This window comes from Notolepis coatsorum (assembly GCF_963971535.1).
Source record: "Notolepis coatsorum genome assembly, chromosome: 8".
Classification (NCBI taxonomy): Eukaryota; Metazoa; Chordata; class Actinopteri; order Aulopiformes; family Paralepididae; genus Notolepis; species Notolepis coatsorum.
The window spans coordinates 84,377,758-84,404,952 of NC_140172.1; the positions used below are offsets into that span (position 1 = coordinate 84,377,758).

Genomic DNA, 27,195 nt, shown 5'->3' on the forward strand with positions numbered 1-27,195 from the left:
GCCCACTAGCCTGAGATCGGCCACTATTACGTTACTACAGAAAAAGGGCAAAGACCCTCAATACTGTGGGAACTATAGGCCTATATCCCTGAGCAATTTGGAAGAAAAAGTATTGGCAAAAATACTAGCGAATAGAATAGAAGATGTACTACCAAGTTTGGTACACTCAGACCAAGTGGGTTTTGTGAAGGGGAGAAACTCAGCTGATAATATTCGCAGACTCCTACACATAATGTGGAAGGTTAGGAATGATGTAGAGCCTACAGTAGCCTTCTCATTGGACGCTGAAAAGGCCTTTGATAAGGTGGAATTTGCATTCTTATTTCACACGCTAGAGCGCTTCGGATTTGGACCATCGTTTACTGGATGGGTAAAGCTGTTATACACAAATCCGATGGCCTCTGTCTTGAGGCAAGGTTCTCCGCTTTCTCCCCAAATGTTCGCGCTTTTCCTCGAACCACTTGCTATCGCACTAAGGACTAATCAAGACATCAAAGGGGTAATAGCGGGGCAGGTGGAACATAAACTATTTTTATATGCGGATGATATCTTATTGGTATCCAGCAATCCCCAAACGGCAGCTGGGGTCATTGGAACTGTTATCGAGTCCTTCTCCGAAATTTCTGGATACACAATCAACTGGAGCAAATCAGAAGCAATGCCTCTCTCTAAGTGCTGTCCCCCTGCTATAAGGAGGGGATGGCAGTACAGGTGGATGCCGTCAGGGTTGATATACCTAGGAATAAAGCTGATCCCAGGTCTGAAAGAGATAGTACAAGCCAATATTGCCCCTATAATCGAACACGTTAGTGCTCTGACCCAGAATTGGGCCAAGATGAATATGTCCCTCCTTGGGAAGATAAACGTAGTAAAAATGATATTGGCTCCCAAATTAAATTATATCGATGGTAAAACACTTTAGATGTTTGGGAGTTGAAATATTCCCTACCATAAGCCAAACGGTGAAGCACAATTACATAAAAATCCAAAACAAAATCAAATACGACCTTGTCAGGTGGTCAAAACTTAAAAACTCAGTACAAGCACGGATATCAATAATTAAGATGGACGTCCTACCTAGAATCAACTTCTTCAGCTCAATGCTACCGTTACCCCCTCCAAAGGGTTACTGGAAAGAATTACACTCCTCCACATACAAATTTATTTGGAATAACAAACCACCACGTATAAAAAGATCCACCGCACAGAGAAACAAAGCAGACGGTGGTATGGCATTTCCAGATTTCCACCACTATTTTAAGGCATACACTTTAAGACCACTGACAACATGGTTTGATCCCCAAGCATCAGTATCCTGGAGAAATTTAGAAGAAAATATAGTAGCTCCACATAGGCTGAAGGACATAGTGTACACCAAATTATCAATTAAGCAATGCGAACGGAAATTTGGCCCCATAATCACTCATGCAATCCGGATATGGCGTGAAACACAAAAAAAAGACTCTATCCCACATAAATGGCATAATCATACTCCCTTATTCAATAACAATGCACTCTTGATTGGAAAACAACCTATAAGATTCCCTAGATGGGAAAAGCAAGGCATACACACATTAGGAGACGTTTTCAACAAACAGGGTTTTTGTAGTTTTGATGAGATATGCAAAAAATTTAATCTCACCAAGTCCTCATATTATTTTTACGCACAGTTATTGGCATGTTTGAAGGCTCACAGTGTTCCATTAAGGATACCAATTGTACACCACAGATACCACAAATTCTTCTATGAAAGAGAGACATCGAGAGGTTTTGTTTCAGATTTTTATCATCAATTACTAACGGCCTCGTATGAAACCCTACATCTAGACTCAGTCTGGAGGAGGGATATACCAGACCTGGAGATAGACTTTGACTGGCAAGAAGCCTGGGCAAATGTACGCCTTGCATCAAGGAACCCGGACCATCAACAAATCAATCTTAACTATATTCACAGGACATACTTAACTCCTATAAGACTGAACAAAATGGGTCTTAAACAAGACTCCAAATGCTCCTTATGTACAAATGGGGACGAAGGGACATTTATGCACATGTACTGGGACTGCCCACCAGTTAAGATATTTTGGAAAGAAGTGACCCAGCAATTGTCAAATCTCTTAACTCTGGATATACCTGTACACCCCTCTGTATTACTGCTGAATGATGTCTTTGAGCATGCAGTACCTCCACAGCTAAAGAGATTGGTTTTATCCGGTATCACAGTGGCTAAAAAGCTGATAGCATCACGATGGTTTCAACCGGAAAAAATGTGCCGTAAGGTCTGGATGCTTACATATCTCGATGTGATTTATCAAGAAATATCAACAGCTAGAATTTTGGGTCTCAATGAATCCAAAATGGCAATGTGGTTAGAAGTGGTGGAGAGAATAAAAGCCAGCATATAATGGTAGTGTCTGGTTAGGAACAAATTATAATGGTTGGATTATCCAATGGGGGGTCCGGGAGAGGGGGGTACGAGCTGGAGCATATGTGTATTTGTATATCCTATTGTGTGTTGTCATGTTTGTTTATGTGTTTGTAGGCCTGCCGCGATAAGCAATAAATCGATTAATTGCTGCGATAATTAAAATGAATGCAATGATTTTGACGGGCGCGATTAATTGCTATTTGCGCGTTTGTTTTAATGAGGCGGAACCAGTGCCGCTTGTCAGTCACTGTCCGTGTTGGGAGGCGGGTCGCTGACGTTACTAGAGTACAGCACGGGAGCCCCGTGGGGCAACGCCACAGCTTAACTACATTTCTCAATAGTGTGGCTCCTTTTAACCAAGTAGCATTATTTGTAGTGTAACGTTAGCTATTTTTAGACCCAAGTAGTTACTCGCTACTGCCCGGAGAAACTGGACTGCTAAATAAAGATGAAAGATAGAGCTTTGATTCTCATTCCATGCTAACAACATTAGCTAACAAACGAAATACAACGTATAGCATAGCTACAAGTACAACACAGAATAACGTTAATACAATTACATGCATCATTGTTTACAATGAACGGGTGGGGCTGGTCAAAGGACTGGACACGGGGACAAGTTAAACATGAATTAATTTATTATAACACTCCGGTAGTTTCGAGTCGTGCTGCAGTGCCTACGCACCACAGCTATTCTATTATATACTGCTTTGACGCTTCCTCCTCATCGTTGATTGCCTGTAGTAGCTGCATCTAACGTTAGTAGCTAACGTTAAAACTAACCTAAAGTTAGTTGTTCACCAACAATCTCAACATTTGTTATTAGCTCAAAAACAACCGGACGAGACATGTTGTCGGCTCATATGTTCTGCTTAGGATAGTCGCAACAATACTTCCGGTCCGGTCGGTGGGCTTCAAAATAAAAGTCTAAAACCGGAAAAGACGGAGCGGTGGGCTTCAAAATAAAAGTTTTGGGAAATACATTTCTCAAAAAAAATTCTCTAACCGGTCGCAATAATATCGCTTATCGCGATATTTTCGGGGGCAATTAATCGCCCAGCAAAATGTGTTATCGTGGCAGGCCTATGTGTTTGTTTAAAAAATAATAAAAAAATAAAATACAAAAAAAAAATTATATCCTATATATGCTGCCGCTGACTCTCCCGACTCAGTTACTCAAACAGTATGACAAAGTCATTAATGTATATTTATGGGGGGGCAAAAGGCCACTATTTGGTCGGGCCAAAATGTATGCAGCAAAGGAAAATGGCGGCTTGTCCCTGCCTAAGCTAGACTGGTATCACTATGCGTTCTCGCTCTCCCAGCTCTCCAAATTGAATCACTCGACTGAGGAGGCACCTGCTTGGGTCAAGATAGAGGAGGAAATGGTATATCCCTCGTCTCTGGAATCCTTCCTGACACAATCAGACAGACTTATACCTCTTAAGAACCCTCTAATGGCGTTTGCCAGGGAAACTTGGAATCAGTCGCACAGGCTGACTGGTGATAGCCCATATCTGACTACAAGAGCCTCTATATGGTATAATAAAAAACTAAAGATTGGTAAGAAATCAGTCATATGGGACGACTGGATTAAAAGGGGGATACATGTACTGGGTGATATAGCCGGGGAAGATGGGGTTTTACCTTTTGAGGATATTAAAGAGGATTTTGGTATAGATAATAAAAACTTCTATAAATTCCTACAGATTAGACATTGTATATCGTCATCAATGGGAGGGCCAAAGTGTGGCCCGATTACTGCAATTCAAGAAATATTTTATAAAGGATGGCGTAGGAAAGGCGGTGCATCAAGATTCTATGATGTTATAAGAGAATACAATGCACCCAAGTTGGCGGGTCTGAGGCTGAGCTGGGAGAACAATGTACGTGAGGATATTACTGAGGAAATGTGGGAGAAACTGGTGTCCAAATGGGGTAAATTCTCTCGGGAGGCGCAATCACAACTTATTTTTTACAAAGTGTTGAACAGAAGCTATTGGATGCCTAGTAAACTGGCCAGACTGAAATTAAGGGACAGTGACATCTGCTGGAGATGTGAGAAGGAGACAGGCACTTTACTACACATGCTATACGAATGTGAGAAGGTCCGGAAAATGTGGGATCAAATTGTGATATTCCTAAGTAAGGTTCTGAATGTGAAGATAAATAACGCCCCAATGGCATGTGTTTTGGGTATAGTACCGAAAGGGATTAAACTGCCTAAATACCGGGGAATGTGGTATAGAATGGCCATGATATCAGGATGTAGAATTGCATTACGACATTGGAAATCACCTGTTGATATTACTTTTAAAGAATGGATGGAACTAATGTTCCGGACAGCATCATATGAAAGGGTGACATATAGAGTCGCAGGAAGAGAGGATATCTTCGCTGAGGTATGGGACAGTTTTTTACACCTGACTGAACGGTCTGGGGACAAATGACTAAGGTGGGGTTACAATGGTATCAAGGATGAATATAAAAAAGGGGATCTGATCTGATGGTACTTGTACTTTATATTGTATTATGTATGTATATGCATAGATTTTATGTATGCAGCACATACCAGGTAGATCGGTCTACATGTAAAGTATATGCATCAGGGATATATGTGCACAATGTATAGTATAGTATCTTTCTTTTTTCGTAAGTCTTTTTTTAATTTCCATGTCAGTTTTTAATGTATTTGTATGAGTCTTGTACATGTTTTGTATGTTCTTACAAAAAAAGAAAAAGGCAAGTCTTGGCCGTTGCATACTGTGATGTGGAAAAATATGTTTTGAATATTTGAGATTTGTGCAAAAAATATCAATAAAAAAAAAAAAAAAAAAAAGAACTGAGACTCCTTTATAGTTGGGATGAAGTTTGTCAGGTTTGTATAAATCTTTCATTTTCCAGAAAGAGGCAAAGTGGCTAATGAATCCGTATCCACATGCTGAACAGAAGTGCCGTAAGAGGGTGGGGATTAGACTAGAGAATATGCACGTTTTACCAAGGCTCTCTATTTGTTTTGCAGCAGCTTCATAGTCGTCAGTTTCATTGATTGATTGCACCTAATCATCACCAGTAATTTGTCCCGAGTGTATGACGGGTGGCTGCAATTAGAAACGGGCCCCGGTAAATGTCAAACTCCCCCCCACCCACCCAACCCCCTCCAATGTACAGTTTCTTCCCCTTCGGATGTATCTTTTTTTATGATCTCTTTTTCTTAAACAGTACTGTATATTTGTATGTCTTGTATGTCATAAATGTCTTGATTAATTAAAAATGGAGGACCCTTATGTAAACAAGACGAAAGTATTTTTCTGGTCTGCATCCTCTTAGCAGTTGTTTGTATTGAGCCGTACTGTATTGTACCCATTCTGCAATCTGTTAATAAAGTTTTCAATCAATCAGTCAATGATTGTTGTCTGGGATTTGTTTGGCTGAGTCAGTGACTTTTGCACCTGAGAAGGAATATGTAATGCCTTTTGGGATTGCAACATGTCTGACGATGGAGTCACCTACGAGTATCCATTCTGGAGGCGGAAAGAGACTATAGCTAATATGAGCTAGCAGCAGAGGGGCTGCGCCAAGAGTAGAGGGGCTGCTAGTATTAGCAGAGCTAGCAGTAGCACCGGCTAAGCTAGCCACACAGGCTAGCAGGTTTGATTGATTGATTGATTGATTGAACATTTTATTAACAGATTGCAGAATGGGTACAATACAGTACGGCTCAATACACAGGGATGCAAACCAGAGAAAGACTTTCTTCTTGTTTACATCAGGGTCCCCCATTTTCAATTAATCGTAACATTTATGACATACATGACATACAGATATACAGTACTTCTTCTTCTTTCGTGTAACGTCAGAGGTCCAACTCTGTATCTTGTAGCCATGCCCTTAACTCTGATCCCACATCAAAGAGGCTGGCTTCCGAGGGTGGTTTGTATAGGGGGTAGATGGTCAGGATGTGGTCAACAGTCTGCTCAGGGTCTCCACACTCACATGCAGCGCTGTCTGCCAGGCCCCACTTCTTTAATGATGCTTTGAAGCGACCGACCCCAGATCTTAAACGGTTCAGCAGAACCCATTGCCGGCGTGGAAGATCATATCCTGTGGCGCCATCTCCTGGATCCCAGATGTAGTGGTGGATACGGGTTGGCCCAGCACTCTCCCACTCTCTCTTCCAGGCTGCCGCCAGCCATCCATTTCTGGATAGGTCCTCAGTGGTGGAACGGAGCATCTCTTGTGCCGCCTTGTTGTAGGGGTGGCGGGACTTGAGTCTGCTCATAAGTGCTGTTGTTGTTGTGGTGTTATGTAGGGTGTGCCAGTCATGCTTCACTGCTTTCCTTGCTAGGGTGAGAGTGGCAGCCTCTCGTCGTAGGCCAGCTGGTGCGATTCCTGCAAGGACTGGCAGCAGGAAGACGGGTGTAGATTTCAGGCATCCAGTGATGATCCGGAGGGCGTTGTTAGTAGCCACTAGCCGCATCAACTTTTTTCACGTGTGGGCTTCTGCTCCAGACTGGGGCACAGTACTCCGCTGCCGAGAAGACCAGGGCTTGGGTGGATATCCGAAGGGTCTTGGCAGTGGCTCCCCAGGTTGTACCAGCAAGGCGTCGGATCAGCGCAACCCTTGATGTTGTCTTTGCCCTGACATCTTCGAGGTGTTGTTTGAAGGTTACATCCAGACATTTATGACATACAAGATATACAAATATACAGTACTGTTTCTTTACAGACAGAGTTTCTAAAAAGAGAATATATACATTTAAGGGGGAGGAAACTGTACATTGGGGGGGTGGGTGGGGGGGGTTGGACATTTACCGGGGCCAGTTTCGAATTGCGGCCTCCCGTAGGTGCTTTTTTAGAGCGGTTTTGAAGGTGGGTAGGGATTCACGTTATTTTACGGCTGTGGGTAGGGCGTTCCACATTGTTGTGGCATAATTGCGAAACGTGTTTAGTCCCTTATTTGAGCCGAATCTGGGTTGAATATGATTTGTGGAACTCCCTCTGGTGTTGTGGTTATGGTATTCACTGACCTTTGGGAAGTATTTCGACATGTACATCGGTACCTTATTGGTGTAGTAGTGTATCTTGTAGACCAGGCCCATTGCAAGTTGCTGTACTCTGTCGTCTACTCTAAGCCATCCTAGGTTGTCAAAATGGGCAGGGGTGAGGTGGGTTTTAGGAGTAAGGTCAAGCAGTAGTCTGATCAGTTTTTTTGTGATGTTTGTAATCTTGTTTTGTTTTTAACCTTTGAGGTGCTTTGGTACCATGAGGTAGTCGTAGTACCCTTGAATGAGTGCTCCTGTTAGAATCTTAAGGGTATTCTTGTTTACCAGAGAGGAGATCCAGTACAAGAATCTTGTTTGTTGGTTGACTTTTTGTATTACATTGGTTGCCATTTTGTCACAGGAAAGATTTGCCTCTAGGATGGAACTCAACCTAGGTATGTAATTTCATCTTTCCTTGTGACAATATTGTCACCCACTGTAACAGAGAAGCTGTTGGCCTTGCTGAGTTTGTTATTTGATCCAAAGAGAATGGACTCTGTTTTACCCAGGTGCAGATTCTGCCAAGTTCAGAACTGAGGGCTTTTTCAACTTGCAACTTGTCCCTGTCAGAGACCAGCAGAGCTGAGTCGTCCGCGAACAGGAACAAGTTGCAGTCACAAGCTGATGACATGTAATTTGCATAAATTAGGATGGAGGGATCCAAGGGAATGGATGAGGTCAGGGAAGAGGAAATTCGGGAACGTTTATAGATGGGAGAGGGTGATCGGTGGTTTGAAACGCTGGTGGGCGGGGGGGGGTTGGGGGTTGACGGACACAGAGTAGAATGTTTTGCACTTCGGTGTGCAGCTCTACATCCCCACTCAAGCTGCCATGTGGAGGTGCGGGACTTGCTACTAGCGGCTAACATTGGCATAGGGTAATCAGCTAACAGCAACGAAGCTAGACTGGAGGGCCCGTTCTGAGGAAGCTGCTCCTTGGATGTCACCAGGAACACCAGGAGAGGGTAAGACTGAGGCATCGGAGCATTTGGACAGCAGAGTGTAACAGTTGGAAAGCTGAGGGGAGTCCATGGGGTCAAAGAGAGGAAGGGACAGCTTCCTCTTACCTCTCACAACAGTCGTAAAGGAGGAACGAGCAGGCGAAGGGGCAGCGCCCGACAGCTCCAAACAATCCAACGAGACAGGATTTCAGTTTGACGACCAAGAAGATCCACAATGAGAGCGACACAGTGCCGGTGGTGTAGTAGTTAACACAGCTAGAAAGTCCCGGGTTCGATTCCTGCTTGGGGACCAGGTTGCCACATTGCCAGTTACCCAGGTGGGGTATCTCCCGGGCCTTTCTGTGTGGAGTTTGCATGTTCTCCCCCCATGCTCGCAAGGGTTTCCCCTCCCGATAGCATGAATACTTTACCCAAGGCAGTTGTCATTCCGCGTTCGGTTTGCGCGCCCTGATTGGCCTCTCAGCGCCCAATCGACTATCGCCTAACTACTCGCTCAATATACTACTCAGCTTTCAGTTCCACAGCCCAAGTCCTCTATATTAACGGCTCGCTAGTTCTGCCTCTACTAACAGCCTGCATTATCCAATTAATATCAATCGAAATAATGTATCTCTCTATATTAATGGCTCGCTAGTTCTGCCTCTACTAACAGCCTGCATTATCCAATTAATATCAATCGAAATAACGTATCTCTCTATATTAACGGCTCGCTAGTTCTGCTCTACTAACAGCCTGCATTATCCAATTCATATCAATCTAAATACTAACGGCTCGCTGCCTCTACTAACAGCCTGCATTATCCAATTCATATCAATCCTCTCTATATTAACGTGATTCCATCAACACAACATAAATGTTCAAAACACGACAAGACCGTTTGCATCACTTCCCGCGGTTCTCGGCACTTATTCTACCAGTAGTGCGGTAGTTGTTGCCACGGTCTGTATTGGGTCTTTGGGTGAATACTTCATTGGCGGGGAAGAAGAACACTGGTAGCGGGGTGTGGACCGTCCCGCGAGCCCCAGACCACCGCCCCGCGAGCCCCAGACTAGGGCTGGGCGATATAACGATAACGATAAATATCGCGATATATTTTAATAATCGATATCGAATTTTTTATTTTTTTTGTGACCTGCAACAGGGCAGTTTTAAAAAAAAGTCACGAGTCACGAGTCACGGTGCACATGTGCTGTGGTTTGTCCACCAAAAAAGCGCCAAAAGATCGAAAATAAACTAGCAGAGCCAGAACTGTTCAACTCCCCTGGAGCCACAGCCAGCAGAGAAGCCGGTTTACTTTCGCTTTTAAACCAGCTGCAGCCTGAGAACTGGAGTGTGAGGGGATGTAACACTAAAGATGGCGGCAATGACAAAGAATTGCTGCAAAATAAACATACATCTGTTGTTTAAAAAGAAAAAGAAAAAGGAAAAAAAATTATACTTATAACAATTTAGATAATTATCGATATCGGGAAATATGATAACATTATCATATCGTTATCGCGATATGATTTTTTTCCATATCGCCCAGCCCTACCCCAGACCACCGCCCCGCGAGCCCCAGACTCTGGGGAGCCTCTGGGGCTCGCGGAACGGTCCACACCCCGCTATCAGTGTTCTTCTTCCCCGCCAATGAAACATTCACCCAAAGACCCGTGGCAACAACTACCGCACTACCGGTAGAATAAGTGCAGAGGACCGTGGGAAGTGATGCAAACTGTCTTGTCGTGTTGATGCACGGTGATAGTAGTTAGGCGATAGTAGGGCAGTTAGGCGATAGTAGGGCTAACGCGATTGGGCGCTGAGAGGCCAATCAGGGTGCGCAAACCGAACGCGGAAGGACAACTGCCTTGGGTAAAGTATTCACGCCTCCCGCTAAGATAAACCCAATGGAAAAACATGCAGAACAGATTGCTAACACTGTCGCATCCCTGACGAAGACGGACAGGAACACTTGGATTGTAAGTAAAAACAACCTTCAATTGTCTGATGATTGCGTGTGTGTAGCCAAGGTTGTGCAGAGGATAGGACAACGTTGATAAAACAGGATAAAACACTTGATAAAACAGGCTAAAAACACTTAAAACACTTAAAAACAGCAGACATGACCGTAGCAGGAAACACGGGGGTAAGCAAGTAAATGTATGTTCTATGTTCTATTATTATTATTATTATTATTATTATTATTATTATTATTATTATTATTATTATTATTATTATTATTATTACCTATTCTACCTGCTATGACACCTGAATTTCCCCAAGGGGATTAATAAATGAACACTTGACTTAACTACAAGCCTATAAAATAGCAGTATAAGATTTTAGTTTATAGTTATACCCTAAAGAAATCATGGTATCTACAGTATTCTCCAAAAACGTATGATGGAATTTCTAGACTAACAGTTCTATTTCATTATGGCTGCCGCTCAGCATCATTCTGCACTGTACTTCACTTCGTGCACGAGCACTGAATAAAAAATTCCACCATGTACCTTTACATCCCAACATTCGTCTGGCCACACCCCTATCCGCTTACCTTCATAAGCAGGTGTGTGGTCACCTACTCGCCTCCTTCTTCACTTTCACCACAAGGAAGTGCCTTCGGTAGATCCCCACTTGACGAGGTTGTTAGTAGAAGAAAGTTGGAAAACAAAAGAACGGGAAGATACGTTGACATCATATCTTTATTTTCTCTCTCACTATTTTCGAGAAAATACGGCGATATTGTCTTCGTCACTGGAGTGTCTGGAAGATGATGATCATTCTGACCTTCAACGGCTTTTTCGTATTAGGAGCTCACGCCGCTGACATGCTCCCCAACTACAGTCCTCCTTGCTGCGGCTGGATGGGTTTGGCCCTCCGGCCATACAGCTGGACTGTGGGAAGCACCGACTGTTGTGAGAAAGCGGTCGCTTCCAGGGTGAGGTAAGTACTGTTTTGCTTGCGAGCTCTGGTTGTTGTTGATGCTGTGGGGGTTAGCTGACAATTTTACGAAACGCCGACTCCAGACTGGGGTACTCTGCTCGGCTTCTTAAACGGCGGTCGGAGGATCTTGGTCTGACGCCCATGATGGTCAATCTAGTGGGCCGCGACCAGGACCTGGTGAACCCAGGATTCTCTGGACGAGCGGATGCTTCTCTGTCCCGTGCAGGCTCCATCTTTCACATAAAAGTGAAAGTACACCCTAACGAGGAAATGTGGGCATAGGTTTCAAGTTTCTTTAATAGTTGTCATACAGAAGTACAGAATACTTTTATACAAAATGCTTCTTACTGTTACGCTCCAGAGACTGTGCAAGACAAGATAAGTATGAAATAAAATAACATAGTATAGCATGTAAATTAGAAGTAAAAAAAAAATGAGGTCACAGTGTTCAGTATAGACATATGTACAATGTTCGATGCAGAATAGACGTAACTGAGTTACCATATAATATACAATACTGTACAGTGTACTAATACAATACTATATAGTGCAAGGCAGAAATGGGATGAGGTGCAATTTAGGTACAATTTACAGTGGGTGTACGAGTTGTAGTGCAAATCCTTTATCAATAAATATAAAGTGTGTTTGTGTGGTTTAAGTGAGTGTGTGCGTGTGGGTGTGTGTGCTGTGTGCATTTGATGGTTGTTGCATAGTGTTTATTGTTCGTTTAGCAGCCTGATGGCCTGGGGATAGAAGCTTCTTCTGAGTCTTTCTGTGCTCGCCTTAAGACTCCGGTATCGCTTGCCTGACCGCAGCAGTTCAAAGAGGCAGTTGTTCGGGTGGCTCGAGTCCTTAATAATTCTCTTAGCCTTCCCCCTGCACCGCTTGTTGTAAATGTTCTGGAGGGTAGGATCTTCTTTATCGGGAGTTCCATGCTCAAAGTCGGCTGCAGCCCGAAATGGGAATTGTGCTGGCTCCGCTGTATGTCTGGTAAATCACTGTTGAAAACTGTGTTTGACATTCTTTTTCTCTTCCCTCTTAGGATGGGGAGGGACTTGGACAGCGGCCTGTCTGAAGTGTGGCTTGTTATGTCGTTGTGTACTTTTCAGGTGATAGCTGCTTAGCTGGCGTGCTAGTTGTGGCCTACTGTGTTAGCCAGTCAGCTGTTAGCTGCGGCGCTAGCTCGCTGTGTTTACCAGGCTAGTAAACGTTAGCTTGTTGCTATCAGTCGGACGGCTGTTAGCTTAATGCTACACTGTTGAAACGATACTGTGACTATAACATGCCTTAAAACACTCTGACTACAACATCATCTTTGACAGAGGATGTTAGTCGACCCTACACCCGGTTGCCAGTGCCAGCGAGGACTTCGTCAACATGGAGAACGGCGGCTGGGTGGCGTTGCGGACATACCCTCGTCATTGGCGCAGGAGGTGCTGGGTTCAACTCGGTGTCTCGTTAACCAGTGTTGCGGTTCTTTCGGCCTGCGTTCTGGGTGAAGGTAGGAGTCCCGACCGGACTTTAAACACTTCTTCTTTTCTTCCCTTCTAAATGTTTTGTAATAACGATGTTTCCAAAACATGTGTTGCTGCAATACATTGAGGATACGACGCGCGTTGTGTGTGAATTGTCTTATCACTGGTATAGCTTCTCTCTGTAGTGAATCGGCGTTGTTTTTTACGTGTGTAAAAATGAACTGGTTTGGTTGTGATGAGAACATGTGTGTTCATGTAACGTTGCACTTGTACCGTGGGTGAACTCACAACTAAGAGGGTTAATTAAACCTGTAAAGCTATGCTTAGTGACATGTGATTGAGGAATGAATATTTTTCTCAGCCTGTGATGACAATGAACAGTATGTTCACACATTAACAGAGGTGCCTGTTCGCCTTGATCGTATCAAGGGTAAGATAAGAGGGGTGTCCCCCTGGTTTCCCTGGGGCTTCCCCCCCCTCCTCTCAGACATGTTTGGTTACAATATATTGTGTCACTGTGTTTGTGGGGATACGATGTAACCCTCAGCTTAATTGCTGGGGTTGTGCTTTCCGCTTGAGAAACTATTTTTTCCTAAAGAAAAGATTGTTTGGTCACTTATCATGTGTGCTTAGCAAGGCCTGTGGCCAATAAATAATCGAGGATTCTGTCTTCTCTCGTTATGAAAAACGGCGTTCCTCTGTAGTAGGAGTGTACTGTGCCATTTTTTGTTGTGATGAAGGGTTGTGTGTGTCTTTGTGATCTACAACTGGGTTAGGTTTGGCCCACAGAAGCACATGTGTAAGTCTGGACCGGGGCTCTTAAAGGGGCCCTCTCTGTTCTGTGTTTTTTCCTTATTAAAACTCAGGTAGCAGGTTATCACATGAGCTATGTGAGGCTGTTCGATGCTTCATGTAGCAGGCTATGACTGTGTCATGCTCTACTTGTCATTACATCGTATCATGGGTGAGGGGTCGTAAAGGGGTGAACTGGTAATCCTTTCCTCCCCTTTTCTGTTGGTCAGGGGTTAAAACCACCTGTCCTTCAAGTTTCCTGGTCCCACGCCCTGGAAGATTGGGCGTGTGCACCGCGGAAATTCCCCCGCCATAGAGTACGTCACTGAGCGCGTCTCTAGTGGTAAGACTTCCGTGGGTTGTTCGGGTCCATGTTATGGATCTGTTTCAGGGAGTTGTCAGAGCTCCTCCTCACAAAGCTCCTCCTCAGAGAGAAGTGCCTTCTGTGAGTTCGGACTCTACTTCCCAGTGAGGGAGCCTCCTCAGAGTTGAGAGTCTCCTCCTCAGATTGTCAAGGTGAGTAGAACTTAAAAAAAAGGAGTTCTGCTCTATTGTGTGTGTATTCGATTCAATTCGATTATTGAGTGTGTATTGGTTCAGTGCCTCCTCCTCGGAGAGCCCTAACCCAAGTGTTACATGGCTCAATGTTGCAATATATTCTTTTCAATCTATACAGCTCGCGTGGGAAGTCTCTCTGGGGATTTCCGTCTCCTCCCTGTGGCGAGGGTGGCGGGATGTAAAAATGTAAACTATTTTTACCCTCAGCTGCGTCACGTGGGATTCATGTCAGTCTGTGTTTCTTTCTTTTTTAAATAAAAAGAGGAAGGAACATGAAGCACGACGGCTCCGTGTCGTTCTCCCAGGCGACTTGGAGGAACAATGGGTCTCATTCTCGAACGAAGTTACGACAAAATATTTCGTCTTAGCCAGATTTCGGCCTATTTAAGACATATTAGGGCTGGGAGTGGGAGTCCTCAAATTTTCCTGAGATCTTATTTGAGAGCAGATCTAAGAGTGCTGAGGAGCACACTTAAATATGCTCTCAGCCCACGATCAAATCTCATGATTGATTGACTAATTTAAAAATGTTATTATAACTTGACAGACTGTGTTCTCATAGTGATTCCTTCATGTTAACGCTACAGGCCTCCTTGGAATTAATTACTTGATCATAATTAAAATAAATATGACAATATTTGTACGATAAGAAATTACGCATTTGATGTCGGAAAAATAAATAATATGGATTCATCTGATCACAGGGCAGCTGGATTAACCATATCTGAACCAGCTATTTTGGACAAATGTATAATTACTTTAATTACTCAGATATTCAAACACAATTATGCAATTATTGTGAAATGATTGAAAATAATAATAATTTAATGCCTTCTGTGGAATTTGCATTTCTTATTTGTTACACATCTGTTTTAATGATTAATTATATACATTTGAAAGAATGCAGGTCAACATGCAATGTATCCCATTGATTGGTATTGATTGAAAACTTTATTAACAGATTGCAGAATGGGTACAGTACAGTACAGCTCAATTACATAAGGGGATGCAGACCAGAGGATGAATTTCGTCTTGTTTACATCAGGGTCCCCCATTTTCAATTCATCATAACATATATGACACACACGACACAGATAGACAGTACTGCTACATCTATACATTTATGACATACCAGATTTGCAAATACAGTACTGTTTGTGATACAAAAAGAGTCCAGAAAAGAGAGTACATTTGATGTAGAAACTGTTGGAGGAGGGGGTAGGAGGGGTGATAGACTTACACTGTACAAGCAAAACTGTACATTGGAATATTGACAAAACCATACTTGGTCATTTACTGTACATTGGAGGGGGTTGATATAGCTATAAACCTGCATTCCTTCGAATAAATCAATTAAACTTATATTGAAATACACTATATATAGCCTATACACCAACACTGAAATGACAGTGGATAAATAGATAAGAACTAAAGCTAATCGGTGGAAATAGACTGCATTAATATTCCATAACAAGTCTTGTGTGCGCCTACGAATGAACAGTAGCCTATAGGCTTATGGAATAATAAGCCATACTGCTTCATTCATTACGCCCGCCGGCCCGTAGGCTATATATATTATATGTCATTCATTCATTCATATACAGTACTGCGCGCGTGCGTGTGTGTGCGCGCGCGCTGCGGCAGGTGTGTACCGCAAGCTGTATATGATGCCAATACATTAATCTAATCTAGTTTTGATGGGCGCAAGCGTGATTATGAAACCTAGCCGCATTTCTCGGAGACGCTCTCTGATTGGCACTGACTGACGCTAGGTTTCGTAATCACGCGGCTCTCAAAGCACTTCCGCCATTCCATTTCACACAGCTGCGTCAACAGTTGCTTTATAAGGACTGTCGGGGGCGTGGTTTGTATGCAAATGACCTGAACGGGAACGCGCTTTGGAGTTTACAACAGAATGCCATTCTCCAAGCAGATATCAGATCATATAATTTCTGCGACCGTTTCAGCCACTTAAGACATATCTCCAGCACGTTCAGGACTCAGAGTGTACTTGTCATAGATTATGTCTCAGTGGTTCCAAGATAAGTCTTCCAGAATATATCTTTGAAACATTTTTGGGAATGAGACCCAATGTCTGGTGTCTTGCTAGACTATCCATTGATGTGTTTGGGTCTCGACGCGTACATAGTGCTGGCTCGGGGTGTTTCTGTTAAGAATCACGCAGGGGCTAAGTGCGCCTTGGTTGCTCGTTATTAAAACAGCGTTTTTATAGGGCAACTGGGATGGAGTTTTGTCTCTTCCGGGCGCCAGTTTACTAGGTTGTCTCGATGAATTCTCGTTCATATCTGGGGGATGTTAACGGAATAGATCAGAACATAGGTAGAGGGGTCTCACGCCATTGGGGTGGGCCACAGAGCGCGGTACAAATGGGACCGTCTGGGTGGCGCCCTCTTTTCATGTTTTAGATCGACACGCATACCTACCCCCTCTTCTGGAGTGGGCATGTCGGCGTGGTTAGGGTCTGGTCACGCTGGTCCAGGTCAGTTAACCCGTTGTCCGCCGGGGATGCAGATCTGCTGTTCTGGTACCCTGAGGGACTTGTGCTTTTTTCGGGGGGGGAAATGCCGGGTCGGCCCGGGTGTCACAGGGTTAGGCGTTATGGAGACCCTTTGTTGGGTACATGTTGTACTCTGCACTATCGTAATGGCTTACGGCCATACCAACCTGTACACGCCCGATCTCGTCCGATCTCGGAAGCTAAGCAGGTTCGGTCCTGGTTAGTACTTGGTTGGGAGACCGCCTGGGAATACCAAGTGCAGTGAGCTTAGGGCTGGTTCTCCATTCTTTTCGCTCCTCTCTCACGCGTGGCGAAGAGGGGGCTGTTGGGGTGGTCTTTGGACCTCCTCTGGTAACCCTGTGCTTCCCGAGCCGCCGGGCCCGGTCCGAAGTAATGTTTCGTCGACCCGTAGGCCTGGAATAACCCTTTTTTGAAAACTGAAACACTTGTACTGCGGTATAGCTGGTGTATTGGAGTTTTTTCTTGAGGGGTTATAGGAACAACCACCGTCTGTGTACCGAGAGGGTGGTTGATTCCCTGGTGTGTTGGAGCAGAGTCAACTCCCGGGTTACCCGGTTAAGTGTGCCCCTGCACGTTCATGACATCTGCCAATCGTGTCAGCCTTCTCTGCCTCGACCCCTCTGGGGGGGGGGGTTTGATGGAGGCTTTGTTATGGTGCTCAACAACGCCAGCATATGCCCCTTCCGCCGGGGAGGCTGTTTCAGTTGACCCCTTTGGCGCCTGTCTCGTCCGCAGTGCTCCAGGCTCGGGTCTACAGCCTGTTGCCTGGTTTCCCCGGTGCGCTGCCCAGGGTTTCCGTTAGAAAAAATTGTTGCCAGCCTCAGTGTCCGGTAGATTTCAATCTACCGGTCAAATGAGAGAAATTCCGGTCAGAGTTGAGCTTAAAAACAATTGATAGGCAAAAGAATGACAACAAAACAAAAGAATGACATCATCAAGGCATGTAGATTTATAATATTTTTACTTAAAACTAGGCTACTTTTGCGTATAAAGTCATTATATTCCAAATAAAATAAGTCCCGAGACTCGTGCTGCTGCCGACTTTAAATCAAATAGGTGTCTGTGGGCAGTCGCCCGACATTAATAAACAACAGTCTGTTATAATCACATTTTTATGAGCTAACGAATTCCGTTATATTGGACATTTGTATTAATTATATCAAGCGAAGAACTGAGAAATTTGGCAGAGAGAGACGGCAACATTATCGTGGGTTTGCGTAACGACTCTCTCTCTCGCCACCTCCCAATGACTTATTTGCGAGAGTATGTCGATGCAGAGCAGCAGATTCAGCTGTTATTGGCTCTTTTCTGGGGACCGCACAGCAGCGCCCCCCACCCAACATTGAATTGAAAATGGCTGAATTGGAGTACTGCTGGAGTACTGCATTGTGCTGCTGCTGCTCCGGCTCTGCAGCTTCACAAAAGTTTGCACACCCAGCACTAAGCTCTCGCTGACAACGTCGTTGTCATTATTAGAAGCAACGATGAAACAAATGTAATGATTGTTTCGTTCATCGCATAGGCTATTTAATTTTAGCCTATTTTAATACAATTCAAATAATCAAATTGTGCTTAGACTCAGGGAATTATTTTCACCGGACATTAAGACCGGAGAGATTAAATATGTCGGACTTCAACAGATTTTGCCGGACAAATACCGGTAATTACCGGCTAACGGAAACGCTGGCGCTGCCTGCTTCCGTTGGTTAACCTTTTGAATGCTTTACGGCCATGCTGACTGCCTGTGTTGCAGGGTCAGTGTGCCAGGCGGTGTACTAATGGGGGGAAAGGGCCCGCTCTTGGAGGGGCCCTGTCCGAATACGCTGGCGATGTGGGGGGCGGTGTCACTAAGTGACCGCCTGGTGGGGTCTTGATGCCTGGCGTCATTGACCTCTCCGGGCCCCCTTTTTCCAGGGGATCCAGTCCCTTCAGCGGGTCTGGGTCTTCCTTCGCGCTCCGCTGCTACGGCCTTGCCACGGGGTTGGGTTTGCTCTTGACCCCGTGATTCTGGGGGCAGTAGCGAGGGTTGTTCCTTCCGTTCGTTCCCTGGTTTCAAGTTCAAGTTTCAAGTTTCTTTAATATTTGTCATACAGAAGTACAGAATACTTTTATACAAAATGCTTCTTACTGTTACGCTCCAGAGACTGTGCAAGACAAGATAAGTATGAAATAAAATAACATAGTAAAATTAGAAGTAAAAAAAATGAGGTCACAGTGTTCAGTTTAGACATATGTACAATGTTCGATGCAGAATAGACGTAGTTACCATACAATATACAATACTGTGCAGTGTACTAATATACAATACTATATAGTGCAAGGCAGAAATGGGACGAGGTGCAATTTAGGTACAATTCACAGTAGGTGTACGAGTTGTAGTGCAAATCCTTTATCAATAAATATAAAGTGTAAAGTGTGTTTGTGTGATCTAAAGTGTGGAGAGTGGGTGCTGCAGTGTGTTGTTTGTTTGAGTGAGTGTGTGCGTGTGGGTGTGTGTGCTGTGTGCATTTGATGGTTGTTGCATAGTGTTTATTGTTCGTTTAGCAGCCTGATGGCCTGGGGATAGAAGCTTCTTCTGAGTCTTTCTGTGCTCGCCTTAAGACTCCGGTATCGCTTGCCTGACCGCAGCAGTTCAAAGAGGCAGTTGTTCGGGTGGCTCGAGTCCTTAATAATTCTCTTAGCCTTCCCCTTGCACCGCTTGTTGTAAATGTTCTGGAGGGTGGGAAGCCCCCCTCCAATTGTGCGTTCGGCTGAACGTGTCACTCTTTGTAGTCTGCTACGGTCTTGTGCAGTGCTATTCCCAAACCAGGAGGTGATGTTGCCGGTCAGGATGCTCTCTATTGTACATGAGTAGAAGTTCCTAAGGATCTTCTGACTGACTTGGAACTTCCTTAGGCGCCTGAGGAAGTAGAGGCGTTGTCGTGCCTTCTTCACAACACTGTCAATGTGTGTGGTCCATGTCAAGTCCTCGGATATGTGGGCTCCGAGGTACTTGAAACTGTTCACTCTCTCAACCGGTGCCCCGTCGATGCTGAGGGGGCTGTAGTCCTTGACCCCCGACCTCCTGAAGTCCACAATCATCTCTTTTGTTTTGCTGACGTTCAGGGAGAGGCAGTTCTCCTGACACCACTGTGACAGGTTCTCTACCTCTTCCAGGTAGGCCCTTTCGTCGTTGGCAGAGATCAGGCCCACCACTACTGTGTCATCAGCAAATTTGATGATGGTGTTGTTGTTCCGCTGTGCTACGCAGTCATGTGTGTACAGGGAGTAGAGGAGGGGGCTCAGAACACAGCCCTGGGGGGCCCCTATGTTGAGCGTGATGGATGAGGAGGTGCAGTTGCCGGCTCTTACCACCTGGGGTCTGCCCGTCAGGAAGTCCAAGACCCACTGGCAGAGGTCATAGTTCAAGCCCAGGTCCCTGAGCTTGGCTATGAGTTTGGAGGGGACTATGGTATTGAATGCTGAGCTGTAGTCGATGAACAGCATTCTCACATAGTTCCCCTGCCTCTTGTCCAGGTGTGATGCTGCTGTGTGCAGCACATGGGCTATGGCGTCCTCCGTGGACCTGTTGGGGCGATATGCAAATTGCAGAGGGTCCAGGTTGATGGGGAGGGAGGAACAGATGTAGCCCTTCACTAGCTTCTCAAAGCACTTCATGGCTATGGAGGTGAGGGCTACAGGGCGGTAGTCGTTGAGGCAAGCGGGCGTAGATTTTTTGGGTACAGGGATGATGGTGGACTTCTTCAGACAGGTGGGGATGACAGCCTGTTCCAGATCATGGCGCTGCAACGAACGGCTGCCTCTCTGATCGCTCCGTCGAGACTGTGCTTTCTTTTGTTAATTTTTATAGTATTAAGAGTTTTATTTGCACCTACTGTTGGTGCATTATACGTGTATGACCGTCAGTCAATCATTGACATTGGATTAAAGAAAACTTACCGATTGGATTGCTCTCTGGATCGGATTGCCGAACAACAACAATGGCCCGCTGAGATCCTTTGTTGTGGCCATGGCCAAAGCCAGGAGACGCCACGACGAAGAGGGAAGAGAGCCGGAGTCCGGAACAGACTGAGGTCCAAACGACACAGAACCACATTGCCCAGCATATTGTTGGCCAATGTGCAATCGATAGGGAATAAACTGGACGACATCAGAGCACGGATCCAATTCCAGAGGGACATTCGGGATTGTAACGTCCTCTGTTTCACAGAAACTTGGCTGAGTCCAGATGTCCCGAATCACGCAATAGAACCGGCAGACCACTTCTTCGTCCTCCGCAAGGACCGGACGGCAGAAGAGTCACTAAAGAAGAAAGGAGGCGGCATTGCCTTCATGATAAACAAGGAGTGGTGCGATGTAGGCAACGCAAAGGAACTGTCTAACCACTGCTCCCCAGACCTGGAGTCTATCACGATAAAATGTCGACCCTTCTTCCTCCCAAGAGAGTTAACGTCCATCATCCTCATCGGAGTGTACATTCCACCACACGCGAACACTGGGGTCGCACTTTCAAAACTTCACGACGAGGTAAACAAACTCCAGACAGCTAATGTTGACGCTGCCATTTTGGTTCTGGGTGATTTCAACAGCGCGCGTCTTAAAAAGGTGTTGCCGAATTTCTATCAGCATGTGACCTGTCCCACCAGAGGCGAGAACATATTAGACCATGTATACTCGCAATTTAAGAATGGGTACAAGTCACAGGCTCTTAGTCCATTCGGTAAAAGCGATCACGCCGCCATCTTTCTTTTGCCAAAGTACAAACAAAGTCTCAAGCGAACGCCGGTGGTCTCGCGAGAGGTTAAGCGTTGGGCCGTGACGTCAGAGGAGTCACTCCAAGCTGCACTTGAATGCACAGACTGGAGTGTATTCCGTGATAACACAGCCAATATTAACGAATACACCGAAACGGTAATTGACTATGTCTGTACTCTGGTAGAAGAAACAATCCCCTCCACCAAAATTAAAATCTACCCAAATCAAAAGCCCTGGGTAGACAAATCCGTCCGTGAGGCTCTGAAAGTGCGCACATCAGCATACAACACCGGGCTGGTGACAGGCAACATGGAAGAACACAAGATGGCAAGATACAATGTCAGGAGAGCAGTAATAGAGGCAAAACGGCGTTACAGGGATAAAGTTGAACTTCAGTTTGAACAGGCTGACTCTAGAGGCATGTGGCAGGGCCTCAGAACAATGACAGACTACAAAGGCACCCCCCTCAAACTGAACAGTGACATCTCCTTAGCAAATGATCTCAACTCCTTCTATGCGAGGTTTGAGGCTGTGAATAACAACACCAGCCTACAAACCACGGCAATGGGGGGGGGGGGTCTGCTGATGGAGACTCAGTGTTCAGGGTAACAGAGCATGAGGTGAGACGGATCTTTAAAAAAGTGAATATCAGGAAGGCAGCAGGACCGGACGGCATCCCCGGCCGCGTCCTAAAAGTCTGTGCCGACCAACTGGCCCCGGTATTCACTGACATCTTCAACCTGTCATGTGGGTTGTGCGTGTCATGCGGGTTGTGCGTGTGCGTAGTCGTGGGGTCAAGCCACGGTCTGCTCACCCTGTGCGTTGAGTTGCTTGAGTTCCTCTTCGCACGGTCGGATCCGTCTCCCTCCCGTAAGCCTCCAATAGGGAGGGTATCCTCCATTAGGGAGGGTCGGGGGGCTCGGTCCTCCCCGGTCTGATGGTTGTGGGGCCCTCAGCGGGGTACATTTGTCGAGCTTTGGCTCCCGCTCAGCTCCTCTTGTGCAGAATGATGCTGAGCGGCAGCCATAATGAAATAGAACGTAAGGTTATGTATATAACCAAGTTCTATGAATTATGGTGGCGCTCAGCATCAGGACGCCGCTGCGGCCCTTGATCTCGCCTTGTGGTGAAAGTTTGGGAAGGAGGCGAGTAGGTGACCACACACCTGCTTATGAAGGTAAGCGGATAGGGGTGTGGCCAGATGAATTTTTTGATGTAAAGGTACATGGTGGAATTTTTTATTCAGTGCTCGTGCACGAAGTGAAGTACAGTGCAGAATGATGCTGAGCGTCACCATAATTCATAGAACTTGGTTATATACATAACCTTTTTTTTAATCCACTTTTTCTCCCATTTTCTATATTTTCTCCCATCCCAATTTCGTATCATCCAATTCAACCCTCCCCTGTCACGAACGCTGTTTCTTGCCTCCCACGAGCCGGCTGCAATGTGGACTAAGTCATACATAGCACAAGTCCCCTCCGGTACTTGAGGTAACAGCAGTCGCATCTTTTCACCTGCGCAGCTCGATCTCTCAGTGGCGAGGAGTAACGCGTGGGAGGCTCACGCTGCCCCCGACACTCCCTGATTCTACTGCGCAGGCGCACCAACCGACCTGTAGGAGTCGCTGTCCACAACGCCCGATCCCCACCCATCAGTTTCTCACCCCCTAATACGGCCAATGTGTATTAGTATGAACGACCAGCTAAACTGAAAGCAATGTGGAGCGCTGGGCTCGAACAGGCAAGCCCAGCATCTCCGTCATTTGTGGCGAGCGCCTTGCCCACTACGCCACGTAGCCGCCCAGTTATATACATAACCTTACGTTATGTAGGCTACACTAAATCTACCAGACAAATACAGACCACCATTGTATACTCATACTACTTGAAGTATTGCCTATAGTCCTGTCGTTTTTACCATCCTCTTCCCAACTTCTTGTGGTCGCCATACTGTATAATGTAGCACGCTCCTAGAGCTCCTCCATCTCGGTTATGTAATAATGTAGAGAGAGGGCTCCATAATTGCAATTTTCAATCAATAATTTAACTCTCATCCTCTCGAAATTATGGTATTGTGAACATATTAGCTGAAGATAGTGATTTGCATATTGCATTTCAATATGGATGTATTACTGCTGGCGTGCGCCCATTGTTTACAAACGCAAACAAGTAGTTACTTGTTTATCGTCGTTGTTTATCACAATTACCAATACAAGGCTAGTATTTGCATACACAAACATTATTATTTACAGAAAGACAGACCTGCAGTGGCTCAGACAACATTATCCCGACTGGAGAGCTATTGTGAAATATTGACACGGATCCAAAATAGCCGTGCGCGTACGTGTCTCATGAAGCTAAAAACACTGAAGCAAATTAATCTGGTAACATCCAGTTCTCCTTATCAATCATTATATTGTAATTAACAATTCACGACTCACCGACTCTCCTGTCCGCTGAGGCAGGGATGTGAGCTTGGCAGGCGAGGAGGACGAGGAAGATAAGAAACGAATCCATGTTTATTATTGCCGTAAACACCGTCTGTGCGCGTTTAACAATCCATTATTATCTTCTAGCTTGTGTTCTTAGGTGCGTTTTCCCCTCTGAGTATACGAGAGACAGGGAAAGGGGGTACTACTGGATAGGAAGAGAAGGATAGACAGGGCGTTTCAGGCCAGGCTCCCAAGCAACACTATGTCTATGATGCCATACACAGCCTCAACATGTTCAGTTCAGCACTACACTAGGAACAGCAACCTCGGTTTCTAGTCCGCTGCGCCCCTCCTCCCCGACCCGCGGGTGACGTCACGAAGGAGCGCACAATTTGCCGGGAGCGCGTCGGGGTCCATCGCTGAGTGCAACATCAGTAAAGTAAAGGCTCCCACATACTCGGAAACTGACACGGGTACGCACGCGGATGCAGACACAATTATAGTCCGTGTTTGGTGTCTCCGTAAGCGCAGTGGTGTAGTGGTGGTGCCACGCGCAGGCGTGCGTTCCTGAAATCAACTGGGGTTGCACGCACCTAATGGCGCCACGTGCGCGCGCTCCCGCGAATGCGCATAAATGTCCCCTCGACTACAGACAGTGCCTAATTGCCTCTACGAATGGAATGTAACACTTATCATTCACAACAAGTTAGGTGTGAATGTATCTGAGAACGTATTTAACACACCTGACGGAGCTATTGATATGCAAAGTAGCCCAGGTGGGTAGGCTACTTATAGCGAGTACTTCTTACCCTGGGCCTGCACGGAGTGCAACCCCGTCCCATGACGAACGCATGCCTGGCCACGCGCAGTGGTGCAGTCGTGGTCACACGCGGTTACACGCCGTGTTACTAGATGATCACTGAGGCAGAAGTACGCGCGCACAAAGATGCGCTCTATCCGTTGTGCGCTAAGTACCCGGCCAGTGGCCACCCATAACAAAAGCGCGTCTTCAACCACGCCCCCGCCCGCAAATACAAACAGATATAAACAGATCATTTGAGTACACCCGGCCACCCATAACAAAAGCGCGTCTTCAACCACGCCCCCGCCCGCAAATACAAACCGATATAAACAGATCATTTGACAACAGTATCATGTTCCTACCTGCAACACGCAACCTGAACCAATGATGCCACCGCCGCTCCCCAAGAGAAGAAAGTTGCAGCTTCAGAATCAGCTTATCCAAAGCAAACTTAGTTTCGCTATACCTGCACGACCTCCAACGCCCGGGTACAGTACAGTACAGCTCAATACATGCATACAATTGTTAAGGGGATGCAGACCAAGACTTTCGTCTTGTTTACATCAGGGTCCCCCATTTTCAATTCATCATAACATACACCAGATAGACAGTCTTGCTCTCTTAATATGCTGGTTAAATCGGCTGTCTTTAACCTGAATTAGCAAACAAGATACAAAGCATTCAGTTGACTAATTGTATATGTTCTAATGTTCTCTGTTCTAATGTTCCTGCTACCTTTTTCAGCTTCGCTATTTAAAAAAAAAAAAAAATAAAATCTGTTCTGTGCGCATGCACGTACCGGCGGTCCGGCGCGCGTGCACGCGTGCGTGGCGTGTTACCAGTTCCCATATTACGACTGCACCACTGGCCACGCGGTACCAGTGCGCCATCCCAGCACTTTTCTGAGCAGAAGTATGCGCATGGATGTGCACGCGCACAAAAATGCGTTCACAACTTTCACTCGACTCGTAGTCCGTATTTAAGTACCGGTACTCAGCTATCACCTAGTCTTTGCATAAGAATAGCATAGCATAACAAAGAACGAGAAGTGCAAGGGGGTTTGCTTGAGCTGTGGAACCAAATCGTCCCGACTGGAAGGATGAGACATTTCTTAAGTTGTGCTTCAGAAGGAAACTGTCCTTAAGTTACATTGTTAATTTAGTTTGTATTTACTTTTCTAGTTTAAGTTAATTCAATTAAAGAAATTGTAACTACAATATTGTATCTACAATTACATTTAAAACATTGTTTGTTTTTTAACCATATCTGTTGACAATATAATTTCTTTATATTGAAGGCTACATCCTGCTACCTTTTTCAGCTTCTCGAGTCTATTTCAAGGCAATGTTTACAAAAACGAAACTAAAACTAGTAATTTCCTATACAAACATGTTTCCTACTATTTATGCATAATAATAATCTGTTCTGTGCGCACGCGAGGAAACATGTATGCGCGCGTGCACGTGGCATCATTTAAACAGTGTACAGGCACTTCTGATATTACGACTGCACCCCTGCGTAAGCGTCGCGTCGAGTGCTTATGTGATTGATTGATTGATTGATTGATTGAAAACTTTAACAGATTGCAAAATGGGTATGGCTCAATATTAACAATTAACAATCCCCTTAACAATTGTGTGTATTGAGCCATACTGTATTGTACCCAGTGGTGCAGTGGTGGTGCCACGCGGTACCACGCCGTCCCAGCACTTTTCTGAGCAGAAGTACGCGCAGTCGCACACAGATGTGCACGCACGCGCACACAAAAATGCGTTCACAACTTTCACTCGACTCGTCGTCCGTGCGCCAAGTACCCGGTACTCAGCTATCACCTAGTCTTTGCATAACAATGGCATAGCAATAGCATAACAAAGAACGAGAAGTGCAAAACCAAAATACAAGCCCTGTGGGGGTTTGCTTGAGCTGTGGAGCTCTCACTATGTGACAAATGGTCCCGACTGGAAGGATGAGACATTTCAAGTTGTGTTTCAGAAGGAAACTGTCCTCCTGTAAACTGTAAGTTACATTGTTAATTTAGTTTGTATTTACTTTTCTAGTTTAAGTTAATTCAATAAATTTTTTTTAACTACAATATTGTATCTACAATTACATTTAAAACATTGTTTGTTTTTCAATCATATCTGTTAATATAATTTCTTTATATATTGAAGGCTACATCCTGCTACCCTTTTCAGCTTCTCTATTTCAAGGCAATATTTACAAAAACTAAACTAAAACTAGTCATTTCTTATACAAACATGGTTCCTACTATTTATGCATAATAATCATCTGTTCTGTGCGCACGCAAGGGAACATGTATGCGCACGCGCGGGAGTGTACAGGCACTTCTGATATTACGACTGCACCCCTGATTGTACCCATTCTGCAATCAATCAAGCAGGCGCTGTCGGCGTTGCGTCTTTATGACACATGCGCAGTCGGCACGCATATCCACGGAGCTATCCACGTGCTGACTAAATT

At 45.2% G+C, this 27,195-nt stretch overlaps 1 protein-coding gene across 1 annotated transcript in view; it reads right to left on the reverse strand.

Annotated features, from left to right (window-relative positions):
- Window positions 1–23,997, reverse strand: part of LOC311233497 (receptor-type tyrosine-protein phosphatase N2-like) — a gene marked incomplete at both ends in the record, with an annotated part of 758,095 nt that extends 734,098 nt beyond the window's left edge. The window contains one exon of the mRNA XM_084320464.1: window positions 23,922–23,997. Coding sequence (XP_084176590.1) covers window positions 23,922–23,997 — 76 coding nt within the window. The remainder of the gene's footprint in view (window positions 1–23,921) is intronic.
- Window positions 23,998–27,195: the final 3,198 nt, after the last annotated feature.